Source organism: Physeter macrocephalus, chromosome 16 (genome assembly GCF_002837175.3).
Source record: "Physeter macrocephalus isolate SW-GA chromosome 16, ASM283717v5, whole genome shotgun sequence".
Lineage (NCBI taxonomy): Eukaryota > Metazoa > Chordata > Mammalia > Artiodactyla > Physeteridae > Physeter > Physeter macrocephalus.
In genome coordinates this window covers 73845955-73858426 of record NC_041229.1, presented here as the reverse complement: position 1 = coordinate 73858426, position 12472 = coordinate 73845955, and the positions used below count along the sequence as shown (strand labels likewise).

Genomic DNA, 12472 nt, shown 5'->3' with positions numbered 1-12472 from the left:
GGGGAGCTAGCAGCCGCCCTCTCTCGCTCACTCTCGGTGTGTTAGACTGTGGCGCTGTGCTAGATCCAGAGATCTGGCTGCCAGTGGAGTGATCGGGAGCTGGCGGAACAAAGGGAAATGGGCTTGGAGGCCGTGAGCTGGATAGAGCTCAGGCTGCCGGAGCTAGAGGAGGCTGGTCGCCCAGTGGCAGAGCTGGTGGCTGAATTTTTGTCACAGCTCCGTCCACTGGTTCTCCTCCATGGGGCTCTGTCCCTCTTTTTCCTCTGGCTCTTTTTACTCTCCTCCCTCACTCCCTTTTAGGACATGTTCGTATTCTTTACTTTCCTTGGACCCAACAAATCAGGCTTCCTAACAAGATAACCAGAGTACAAAGGCCCAAACATTTTAAAGTAGTCATCTGTTATTTTTCCCTTAACTTGTCCAGTGCGTGGGCATTTTCGCTCTGGGGTGAGGGGCTCTCTAGCCTGGGGTTTGCGAAAGACTAATTCAGAGGGTGCCCTTCGCAGACCGACGCTGAGAAGCACTCACAGGTGGAGAGGAGTTCCCTGTGGTCCGGCGATGATGTCAAGAAGTCAGACGGAGGGTCAGACAGTGGCATAAAGATGGAGCCGGGGTCGAAGTGGAGGCGGAATCCTTCTGATGTGTCTGACGAGTCCGACAAAAGCACGTCGGGCAGGAAGAACCCCGTCATCTCTCAGACAGGCTCGTGGCGGCGAGGCATGACAGCTCAGGTGGGCATCACCATGCCGAGGACGAAGCCGGCTGCCCCGGCAGGCACGCTCAAGACCCCAGGAACGGGTGAGTCAGAGGCATGCGTGGACCCTTGTCATTTTCAAAACCTGAACCGCAGTCACTCTAGCGAGGGCTTGATGATATTTTCAACTCCCTATAAAATGCACAGGTATTTCTTCTTAGGGTTTAGACTCCGCTCATAGCCAGCTTTCAGAAAGGTTCACATCCTTACCTTTCTCCAAGTGGAACTATGTAAGCGTGAGAGCTTCTTAAATTCTGAAGACGGTTCAACTGCCGAGACATGTTGAATTGGTTTAAGCGTGTGCTGCGTCAGAGCTAACGTGCCCGGTGAAGGCTATTCAAGAGCACGTGGTTGGGAGCTGTTGGTGTGTTGAATTGATGCTGTCCATGATTTAAGGATGTATGTAAACAAGGGCAGTGTTTTTGCAGGAAGGTGGGGCACCTCTTGAAAATGATAGGGACAGCTTTTCATTATTATTATTTTTTTTTTGTGTGTGTGGTATGCGGGCCTTCCTCTGTTGTGGCCTCTCCCGTTGCGGAGCACAGGCTCCGGACGCGCAGGCTCAGCGGCCATGGCCCACGGGCCCAGCCGCGCTGCGGCACGTGGGATCCTCCCATACCGGGGCGCGAACCCGGTTCCCCTGCATCGGCAGGCGGACGCGCAACCACTGCGCCACCAGGGAAGCCCGGCACAGCTTTTCAATGGACCGAGGGGGAATGGTCAATAAAACACAAGATCTCTTTCCCAGACATAGCAGCGATTGGCTGGCTTTGCTTTATTCTGGGTAAATGTAGCCTGCTTTGCGAATGAGGAAAACCATTGACATCTCCTGAAAGGCTCATGGTGACAGTTGTAGACACGATTATCTTTTTAAAAAGCTCTTTCCTCTGTCTCCCAAGGGGACTGCTTTCCCCCAGGAGAAAGCGAACTAGTTCTTTGGAGGAGGGGAGAATTTTAAACAGTCAGCTGGCGGAGCTGACTTCTTGGTTTGCAGGCTAACCTTTCTGATTTCTCTCTTAGGAAAAACAGATGATGCAAAGGTGTCTGAGAAAGGAAGGCTGTCTCCCAAAGCCTCCCAGGTGAAGCGCTCCCCGTCGGATGCTGGCCGCAGCAGTGGCGATGAATCCAAGAAACCCCTCCCTGGCAGCTCCAGGACGCCCACTGCCAACGCCAACAGCTTTGGGTTCAAGAAGCAGAGTGGCTCTGCCTCTGGTTTGGCCATGATCACAGCCAGTGGGGCCACTGTCACCAGCAGGTCAGCCACACTGGGCAAAATCCCAAAGTCGTCTGCACTTGTCGGTCGGTCCACCGGTCGGAAGACAAGCATGGATGGGGCTCAGAATCAGGATGATGGGTATCTGTCTCTCAGCTCCCGGACAAATTTACAGTACCGGAGTCTTCCAAGGCCCAGTAAATCCACCAGCCGGAATGGGGCTGGGAACAGGTCTAGCACCAGCAGCATAGATTCCAACATCAGTAGCAAGTCAGCAGGCCTGCCGGTGCCCAAGCTGAGGGAACCTTCCAAGACAGCCCTCGGCAGCTCTCTGCCAGGTCTGGTCAACCAGACCGATAAGGAGAAAGGCATCTCATCCGACAACGAGAGCGTGGCTTCCTGTAACTCAGTGAAGGTGAACCCCGCAGCCCAGCCTGTGTCTAGTGCGGCTCAGGCCACTCTCCAGCCAGGGGCCAAGTACCCTGATGTGGCCTCTCCCACGCTCCGCAGGTAAGTGGGTAAATGGCACCGAGCAGAACTGGAATACGTGGAGTGGCATCCTGGATTAATAACTTCCTGTTTTCTTAGCTGAAGCCACCTCTGGTTTTCTCCACTTCAGTCCTTGGGTAAAGCTGTTTGGTCGGATGCTGCCAGCAATTCTGCAGTCAACTGGTTATTTTCCCATGTTGGCATGAAAAACATAAACCTCTGGAATCAATCATCCTGGGTTTGAATCCCAGGTCCACCTTAATTGGCTACCATGTAACCTCTCTTAATACTTCTGCCTCCATTTCCTCATCTGTAAAATGGGGATGATGATACCTACCTACAGGTTCTTGTGTCCATTAATCTATGTAGCTACATCTGGCCCATAGTAAGTACTCAATAACAGTTAGCTACCTGGGCTTCCCTGGCGGCGCAGTGGTTGAGAGTCCGCCTGCCGATGCAGGGGGCACGAACCGGTCCGGGAAGATCCCACATGCCGCGGAACGGCTAGGCCCGTGAGCCATGGCCTCTGAGCCTGCGCGTCCAGAGCCTGTGCTCCGCAACGGGAGAGGCCACAACGGTGAGAGGCCCGCGTACCGCAAAAAAAAAAAAAAAAAAGTTAGCTACCATTGAAGATGAGATCCTAATACTCGCTTAGATCTGGATGGGGAGCTCAAGGAAAACAGTTTTGTTTTTAATCCGTGGCTCAGATTCCTCATCATTATGCCAGACAGTGGCATAATGGCCAGATCTTTTCCCCAAATAGTCCAATATCCCCCACATACTTTTTTATACTGCATGCGTAATTCCAAATTAGTGCCTGAAATTCTAGCTTCCTTTAAAAAAAAGAAAGAAAGAAAAAACAACTCAAAGCAGAAGCGTTTTTGAAAAAGAGAATTTGATTTCCTATTACCTGAAAAAGGCATTTTCCTGCATTTCCACAACGGGTGGAAATTTGTACATTAAAATTGATTATTTGCTTTTTAAAAACAGTTTCCTTTCAGTCTGCATCGGCAGGCGGACGCGCAACCGCTGCGCCACCAGGGAAGCCCGATTATTTGCTTTTTAAAAACAGTTTCCTTCCAGTTTATACAACTTTTGCCTCTCCATAGTATCTCATTAGAATATCCACTGGACCACTTTAAAACTGCAGCTGCATAGAGCAGAGTTCATCCTACCTTTTCAGGAAATTTCTTGTCATAAGAAAGAGTAAGTCCAAGGATAGAAAATTTAGCAGTGAAAAAATAAAAATTATGTGCACAGGTACATATTTGGGGATGAATGGGAATGTTTGCAAAGCCTTCAGAAGAAGCATTCCACATGAAAGGTATAATGCAGCAGTTCACTGTTCTTTGTCTAGACTTGATTATTAGAATTTCAGTAATGATTATTTTTTCAGGGGAAAGTCCTATTGGGCTGCTCTTTGTTGTTTTAACAGGTTGCCTTGTAAATGAAAATTTTCTCTGCTTCTTGCCTCAAGTATTATATGTAATATTCGCTCTTTGGTATTATAGATTTCCTTTAGTAACTACAAAGGCATTTTACTAGACCCTTAGGCTAGTGTAATAGAATACTTGAAAGTGCATGCAGCTTCTTAGGCTGTGAATTGAGCACCTTTCAGCCCATTCCTAGCAATTACATTTTTCCTAAATTGTTGAGGTGTTCTGAATTCTCTCGTTGCGCATTAATATGAAGAAGAGGAATCTTAGGTGAAGCGTGATATCTGTCTTCAAACGGTTTGAAGGACTATCAGACAATAGATTGGGCTTTTTCTGTGTAGTTACACATAGCAGGATTAGGAGCAAGGCATAAAAGTTGGAAGAAGGTGGGTTAGATTTTGGTTTTGTAACAATTGGAGGTGCTTGGCAATGGAGCCAGTTAGCCTTTGGAGTGTAAAGCAGTGAGGTCCCTGACACTGGAGGTATGTAAGCACTCTAAAGCCAAGGTTCTGCAACAGGATAGTTCTTTCTCTGTCACCAGGCAAAAAGTGTTCCTCTTTTGTCACCAGACATTGTAGTGAGGGTTGATTATGTGTTTATTTGTACAACAGTTGGGATTTGTAACAACTGTTTGGAGAGGTCGGAGGTCAAACACCACTTTGACTAGTTGGGTGAAAGGCAACCTGCCTATCATAGTATGTAGTAGTAGCGTCTCTTTTCGGAGATAACCTGTTCCGTGACAGTTTTAGTGGATAGAATAAAGCCATTACATTTCTGGAGGATGTACTGTCCTTTGACTTTAAAACAGTTTCTCCATCCTACCAGAGAAGCCTCTGCCAACGGAAGAGGGAACTGTCTGTGCCATTCCCTGTGTTCTGACAGCACATTTGTGGTCATGAGCAGTGGGGGAGAGGACATGCAATGGCATTTCTGTGTGTCTGTCACAGAGACACAGTTCACACCCAGTGTGTCTGGTCGAACATCTTGTGAACCCCACAAGGTTTGTTTGTATCACTGGACAGTACTAGCTCTCTGGCCCTAAAAGACACATCTTTCAGGCTGGGCTTTCATGTGAGAATGCATCTGGGAGGATACATTGCCCAGGCGGCCTCCAGATCTAGCCTCCTGTTCTTGATGCTACGTGTTTGCTTAGAGATCAAAGAAACCAAATCCTTTGGAGTTGAACCGTCATAAACGGAGTGCCTGCTTTGTGCCTGGGGTCGTGGATACAAAGGTGATCGAGACAGCTCTTTTCCCTTGAGATGTTTCCTGGGCAAGGGCAGTTTTCTAGTTACTCTATTTATGGAAAGAAAGGAAAGCAAGATGTTGGACCAGCGAGGGATGGGCCTGTAGAAAATTACTCCCCGTCGCCCTTTGGCTCAGGTAGATCCAGGGTCTCAGCAGCAGCCTAGAGCTTGAAGGTGGAGCCTTTGCTCCACCGGTGCCCTGGCCCGCTGTGTGGCAGCCTTTCCCAGGGGAGTGCCTTGAGCCATAGAAAGGACCACGCCTCCCTCCCCGGGGACTCTCACTAGCTCCTGTGCCCCGCCCTCCTCTGATGGCCGGCGCCCCTGGGCTTTGGGTGTTCAACCCGTGCAACCCTTTGTCTCTTCGCAGACTCTTTGGTGGGAAGCCTACCAAGCAAGTGCCCATCGCCACAGCCGAAAACATGAAAAACTCGGTGGTCATCTCCAACCCTCATGCCACCCTGAGCCAGCAAGGTAACTTAGAGTCCCCCTCGGGCAGCGGCGTCCTGAGCAGCGGGGGCAGCAGCCCTCTCTACAGTAAGAACGCAGACAGCGCCCAGTCCCCCCTGGCCTCCAGCCCCAGCTCCGCCCACTCGGGCCCCTCCAACAGCCTCACGTGGGGCACCAACGCCAGCAGCTCCTCGGCCCTTAGCAAGGACGGCCTGGGCTTCCAGTCGGTCAGCAGCCTCCACACCAGCTGCGAGTCCATTGACATCTCCCTGGGCAGCGGAGGGGTGCTGAGTCACAACTCCTCCACCGGCCTCATTGCCGCCTCTAAGGATGACGCCCTGACCCCCTTTGTCAGAACCAACAGTGTGAAGACCACACTGTCGGAAAGGTTGGTGCTGTGCATTTGGCTGCCTTTATCTCCCCGAAAGACGCCCTTCCAAGAGTCCAAAGATTATGTCAGGAAGCCCGAGTGTTAACTCACCTTTGCTGGGAGATTTCTCTCTTTCTGATCACTGCTGTCTTTCCGGAGGGAAGCCAGTTTGGGATGGATTAAGCCTGGCTCTGCTTCCTGTTATCTTTTTCACTGTGGTTTTTCTCAGTGCATGGAGCTGCTGGAAGCCTCTTGGGGGCAGATTTCATGCTGCCTTTTGAAAGGGCATTCTGCTTTCGAAGTCCTTCCATTTTATTGTTTGTTCATCCACTGCCTCTTTCCCTGCCCCTTGTAATTGTGCTGTCCAAGCAGGCGGCGGCTGCAGCCGCGGAGCGTGTGGTGGGACGTTCCTTAAGCCGCTGAGTCCACATACTGGTCCCCGGGGGCAGACACCCTCCTACTGAAGGGCCGCAGGCCAGAGTGATAGGGAATCCAGAAACCAGAATTATCCTCAAAGCCCTGAATCTCACTGCAGTAGTGATGCATGTCCACTTTCTCCGCATGGGGAAGAAAGCCAGTGTCGGCGCTGGAAATGAGAAAAATGTTCTAGTCGTTGTGTATAATAACCCCACCCCCTCCTTCCAATCTAATGCTCCTTCTCTTGTTTTCCACCTGCCTGGCCTTCTAGCCCTCTCTCTTCCCCTGCCGCTAGCCCTAAGTTCTGCAGAAGTACTCTGCCCAGGAAACAGGACAGGTAATGACATTGTAGGCCGGGGATGCCACCGAGCCTCTAGCTTCCTCTGCCCTGCTGTGTCGAGCCAGATGTCTGGTATGAGGCTGTTGGCCTGCGGCTTCCGCTTGTGTTCGTGGCCCCGGTGTGCTCTGTGACCCCCAGACATGCCTGTGAGGGTCTGTTCCGCTGCCCACAAAGCTCAGGAAGAGGTGGAGCGGGGCTGGCCCCTCCTCTCCCAGCTTGGGAAGGAACCTCAAACCTGCCACCTAGCGAGGGGGCGGCAGAAGCTCTCACTGGCATCTCAGCCTCCCCGTGGCATGCTCCTGCTTTCCAGCTTCCTGCCCTTTCTCCTCTCTCCCCTCCCCGCTCCAAGCCCAGAAGTGACCTACCGCCCACCACGCGGCTCTGCGGCCCTCACCTTTGTCTCCCACACCCCTGCTCCCCACGCAGCTGGCTCTTTGCCCTCTCAAAGGCCTTTGCTGCAGTTTGGCTCTGTGTCTCGCAGGCTGTTGTGTCCTGTGTGCCCGTTTTCCGTAACAGTAAGAAGAATATGTGGAGTGTTCTTGGCCCCCAGATGCCCTGAGGGTGGGCCTCAGACGTGGATCTTGACCTTGAGTTTGTGGGGAAGCCATGGCTTGGCCAAACATAATGAGCAGATGTTGTTTCATGCTAAGGGGAAGAAAAATTAATGGAAACCCTCTTCACCCCATTAACAGCGAAAACTTTGCTTTTGTCACTCATAGACCAAGCCTTGAAACCTAGCTCTTTGGAAATCCGAATGCTGTGACTTTATCAGCCAGCAAGTCGTAACATGCCCCAACTCTGCCCAGGGCTCAGCTCCTAGCTACGCCCAGTGAGAGCCTCGAAAACTGAGAGGGACCTGGAATTCAGTTGTTACAGATGAATTCCAAATATGCAGACTGCTGGCCTCTTGAAACTCTCCAGCAAGTCCCTTCTCTCACTTGGAGTCATCGCCAGTGGCATTTGGTGCTGGGCCAGAGTGGTTAGGGGTGCGGGGAGCCTGGCATCTCTCTCTGCTGCGGAAGGCATGGGCTCTGCTTCCAGATGAGGGCAGCTCCTGAGTTTGGCTTTGAACCCGTGGAAAGGGAGGAGCAGTTGGGGCCGAGTGGCTCAGGCCTCCTGGGGACGGGGGTGGAGGATGCCTGGGTGTGAGCGCAGGCCTGGGTCTCCTTTGTTCCCGTGGCTGTGGATGTGTTGCATGCAGAGGACCACTCCCTGGTGAAGTGAGTCTCTTCCTCCAGATCTCTTGGCTCGTCCTTAGCCTTTCCCCCCTCACGTGGCCTGCTTTCCCTGTGCTTCTCTGAGGTTCTTATGTTTGTTTTAACTTTCCTACAGTGACCCGCACCTTGATAGGAACACTTTGCCTAAAAAAGGACTCAGGTATCTGTGTTTTCTCCTTGCATCCATGCCATCTGGTATGGCTCTGGGGCTTGGCTGTGTGGCTCTCTCATGGCTGGTGGGGCTCGGGCTGGGCTGGGGTCCCCGCTTTGGCCACCGCAGCAGGACCCTTTGGATGACGGCTCCCCTCGCAACCCTCTCGTTCTCATCTCTCCATGTGTCGGCTTCTTTGCTTGAGCAGGGGCTGTGCTCTTTCAGGCTTACTGTGGTCAAACCATCTCATGACAGCCATCCCTGAGCAAGCCCGGAGAGCGGTTACCGCTTCTTCCGGGGCCAGTGGGTTTAATCGCTGATCACTTCGCCATGACCATTCCATTCACGGGCTGTCTTCCCAGAGAAAGGATATGACTTGTAGCATGTTGATTTGTCAGCCAGGACACAGAGCAAAGGAGAGAAATATTCCACCACCACCCCCCCACCAAGTTGAAGATTTTTAACTTTCTGGCCCATAGAAAGTTGCTAAGGACAGGTGCTTTGCACTTGTCTGAATATTCTAATCGAAAATCGGGTCAATTTTCAATGCCCAGCAAGACATGGGTGTGTTCATTTTTTTGATGGAAAGAAAGTAAGGACTTTCTTTCCAAGAGCGAATGTCCTTTCATTCACTGTAAGTGATGGCTCGTTTTTGGCGCTGGTCCTGGTGAAACAAGATGCTATAAGTCACCACTGCTCACGCCATCCACCTCACTTTGCCACCCAGAAGAACTTCAGTCCTAACGCCTGCCCCGTGATCTTGATGTCACATGGTTACAGCTGTCATTTCTCCCGCTCTCTAAACACCTCGTTCTTTGTAGCATCGGCTTCACCCTGCACCAAGCAGTAAGTGCTTTCGCAAAACATGGAACTTGGAATGAAATGTTTCGTTGCTGTCATGTATGTCTGTAGTTAATAACCAGCAGTCCTTAAGGCTGAGAGCGTTTTGACCAGTAATGGGAGGTAGGTATCAATGCTTCCTTTCAACAGGAGTTCTGAGTAAAGCCAAATCTAAAAATCTAAGAATAAAAGTATTGAAAAAGCCCCCAGCCGACCTCCCGAGGGAGGAAGTTCAGCACTGTGGCCTTCGAGGGGGGAGTTGGCAAGACCTTTAATACTTAACAGTTTTCGTCATGCTTGTCGGCACTCAGGCTAATGCTTAAATCATATCCGCTCTTCACGTGAGTTTGACCTTGATGCCCCAGTGTCGCTCCCAGAGGAAGCTCACGTCTTCGAATATCAGCACTTCGTAATGCTAATGTGTATATTTCTGGAGCAGATCTATTCTGTGAAAATTATGTAGCTCTGGCTTTTAAAATCTGTTTTTAAAAAAATTCAGAATAGAGGTAAGTGACAGGGTATCCTCAGGCAATTGATGGGACCTAGAAAGTCCAACTATAGTAGAAACATTAAGGAAGAATCGTGTCTATGTTCCCTCTCACTGTGACTCGCTTTCTAGCTCACCCACTCTGTACACACACACATCCAATACCAACACACTGACAAAACCTTGTCCTAAGTCAAGAGGACCCCTCTACGTAATCAGTAGTAACCCCACGGTAATCTGTTTATAAGTCCAAAGTACTCTGGCCACTGGGGCACTTTAGACATTCGAGATGCTGCCTGTGGACATAATGAGAAGAGCCCACAGGCAGCATCCCTAATGGATTTGGGAATCAGGCAAATATGGATTGAAATCTCGGCACGTGATTCGAGGCAGGCCGTCACCTTCCCTGAATGTAAAACAGGAATAATAGCATCTGTGTGGCTGGGAGAATCTGAGGCTTCAGTAAGATAATGTCTATGAAGGCACCTGGCACGTTGGAGATGTTCAATAAATCATTACCAAATACGTTTCAGAATTAATGATGAGGTGGACCACGTGACTTCTGAAGACCCTCCCCTGTGTGAGACCCAATGATTTGGGGTTCCTTTTGTGAAGACTGGTTTCTGCCAGATTCTAGTAACTACTGTCGGCGTCGGTCTCCTCATACCTTCTTTTACGTGTCTGGTTTCTGATACTCTGTGATTCATGGCCATTTACTTGCGCTCCAGAATGCAGATGCCATGAGCTATCTAATTAAAACTTCCTCAGAGCTCTGACAGCAGCTTGTTTTGTTGCTTCAGTCCTGTCCAGGTGGAGGCTTTGAAATGACACCGTCATGAATCAACATGTTACAGATACGCCCAGGGACGGCTCTTGTGAGCGTTTACCCATCTTGTTCCCTTTATGTAGTTCCCTCAAAACTGAAAGGAATTGCAGTTTTCCCCCAAAGACAGCCAAGTGGCAAAAAAGGTTTTGAGAAACTTTGTGAGTTTCGGGATGTGTAGCGATCTGATTTTTCAAACGTCATCTTTGGATGTATATTTTCTTTTTATATGTTGATCGTCAGCTCCAGAGAGCTCATTTTCATAAGCGCTGTTCGTAGTTAATCCCAGCCTGATTTCTGTCTGTCCAGGTACACCCCCACCTCCCAGCTTCGCACACAAGAAGACGCAAAAGAATGGTTACGGTCCCACTCTGCAGGAGGCCTGCAGGACACTGCCGCCAACTCTCCTTTCTCCTCTGGCTCCAGTGTAACTTCTCCCTCCGGAACAAGATTCAACTTTTCTCAGCTTGGTGAGTAGCTACTTGGCATTAACTGTGTTGATCAGCGCCTTAGGGCAGAGGTTATCTTGCATTTTGAAAGAGACATGTGGTCGCATCACTCTCAGTATCTGATCAGCCCTCAGCAGTGTGGTTTGATTATAGGCAATTGATAGCAAAAGAAAAGAAAAATGTGTTTTGGTTCTCTATCAGTAACTTTCTCTACATGGTTGATATAGGTGGGGTTATAGCAAAGAGCAAACCGTCCATGGAATGAGAAGAATGTATTCTAAGACCTCTGAAGATGTAGGTTTTATAACGTATCCCATGTTTGGTCATCCTCCTTGCTTTATTAAACCGGAAATAAAGATCAGGTTTTGACTGAGCAGATATTCTTGGAAATGCCTACCGGTGACATCATGCTTTGACTGGCACAGTGAGGAAAGGAAAAGAATTTGTAACAGTCCCTGCTGACATGTCAACGGATGCTTTCTTTAGAGAGACAAACACCCACACAGACTCATAGATAGGTAAAGGAGAACAGTCCAAAGCTTTATATGAATCCATGTAAAAACTGCATATGATCCGATAGCAAGTATACACAGTTAGAAAAAGGAAAGAACAGTCCTGGCTGAAATGACTGGGAAAGGTTACACGAAGGTGGCAGGATGAGAGCTGAGCCTTCCAAGATGGAAAGAGAAGGAAATATTTTTTCCAGTCTCACCTCGTTCTTTAGAGAGGCAGCCTTTTCTGATTATTGTAAATAATAAACTCATTCTTTAAGGACTTCTAATCAAGTAAGGGTCAACTCTTCATTGTTAATGAACCGAATGCATACTTCTGAACTATTTTACGTTACTGAAATGGACAGGATTTTAATAAGAAAGCCAGTTTTGGCTAAGGTAAATGCACCCCCTTTGCACTGAAGCTCTGCAGGCACCATTATGAAATCTTCCCCGTCTCAGACAGTGAGACCTGTGTTCGTATTGTTCTTTCCTGGCTGTAACTCTTTGAGGCAAGAGTTTCTTGTCATGCACAAATGCTTCCCATCTGATCAAAAGCCCGGCTGGACTATTTTGGGCTTTTGGCTTTAGGGAGAATTGTTCCAGATGAGCCCAGAAAGTAATTAGCTCATGCCTGGAAGGTGACACTAGCTTGTCTGTATGTGCCAAGTTGGAAAGCTGAGGCCCAGAGCCTCGCTTTGGAACTGACCCACCTTTCCTCCCTTATTTTTAGCTCTAAGTGTGTTACTCAGATGCTGGGGTGACCACCTTTGAGAACATAGACAAGGGAGAGAAGTTGACAGGGACGGGGATGGCTGATCGTAAGCAGCCTCCTCTTCGTCCCCCTTCAGGGTTTGAACCGGGACATGAAATCTCCAACCCTTTGACTGACTCCTTTCCTTCCAGCGAGTCCCACCACTGTCACCCAGATGAGCTTGTCCAACCCGACCATGCTGAGGACCCACAGCCTCTCCAATGCCGACGGGCAGTATGACCCGTACACGGACAGCCGCTTCCGGAACAGCTCCATGTCCCTGGACGAGAAAAGCAGAACCATGAGCCGCTCAGGCTCATTCCGGGATGGGTTTGAAGAAGGTAAGAAGCAAGGAGATTCACCCTCTCTCACGTTGTGCAGAGCCGTTAACAGTCCTCTATACCGAGTTCACTTCGTTGACCTAAGAGTCCACCTGGGGCTTCCCTGGTGGCGCAGTGGTTGAGAGTCCGCCTGCCGATGCAGGGGACACGGGTTCGTGCCCCGGTCCGGGAAGATCCCACGTGCCGCGGAACGGCTGGGCCCGTGA

The 12472-nt window shown here is 49.9% G+C and overlaps 1 protein-coding gene across 1 annotated transcript in view; it reads left to right on the top strand.

Annotated features, from left to right (window-relative positions):
- LOC114487943 (neuron navigator 2) overlaps positions 1-12472 on the top strand; it is a 107018-nt gene that overhangs the window by 72351 nt on the left and 22195 nt on the right. The window contains exons 4-8 of the mRNA XM_055091475.1: positions 507-798; positions 1775-2477; positions 5507-5974; positions 10541-10701; positions 12078-12266. Of these exons, the coding sequence (XP_054947450.1) occupies positions 507-798; positions 1775-2477; positions 5507-5974; positions 10541-10701; positions 12078-12266 (1813 nt within the window). The remainder of the gene's footprint in view (positions 1-506; positions 799-1774; positions 2478-5506; positions 5975-10540; positions 10702-12077; positions 12267-12472) is intronic.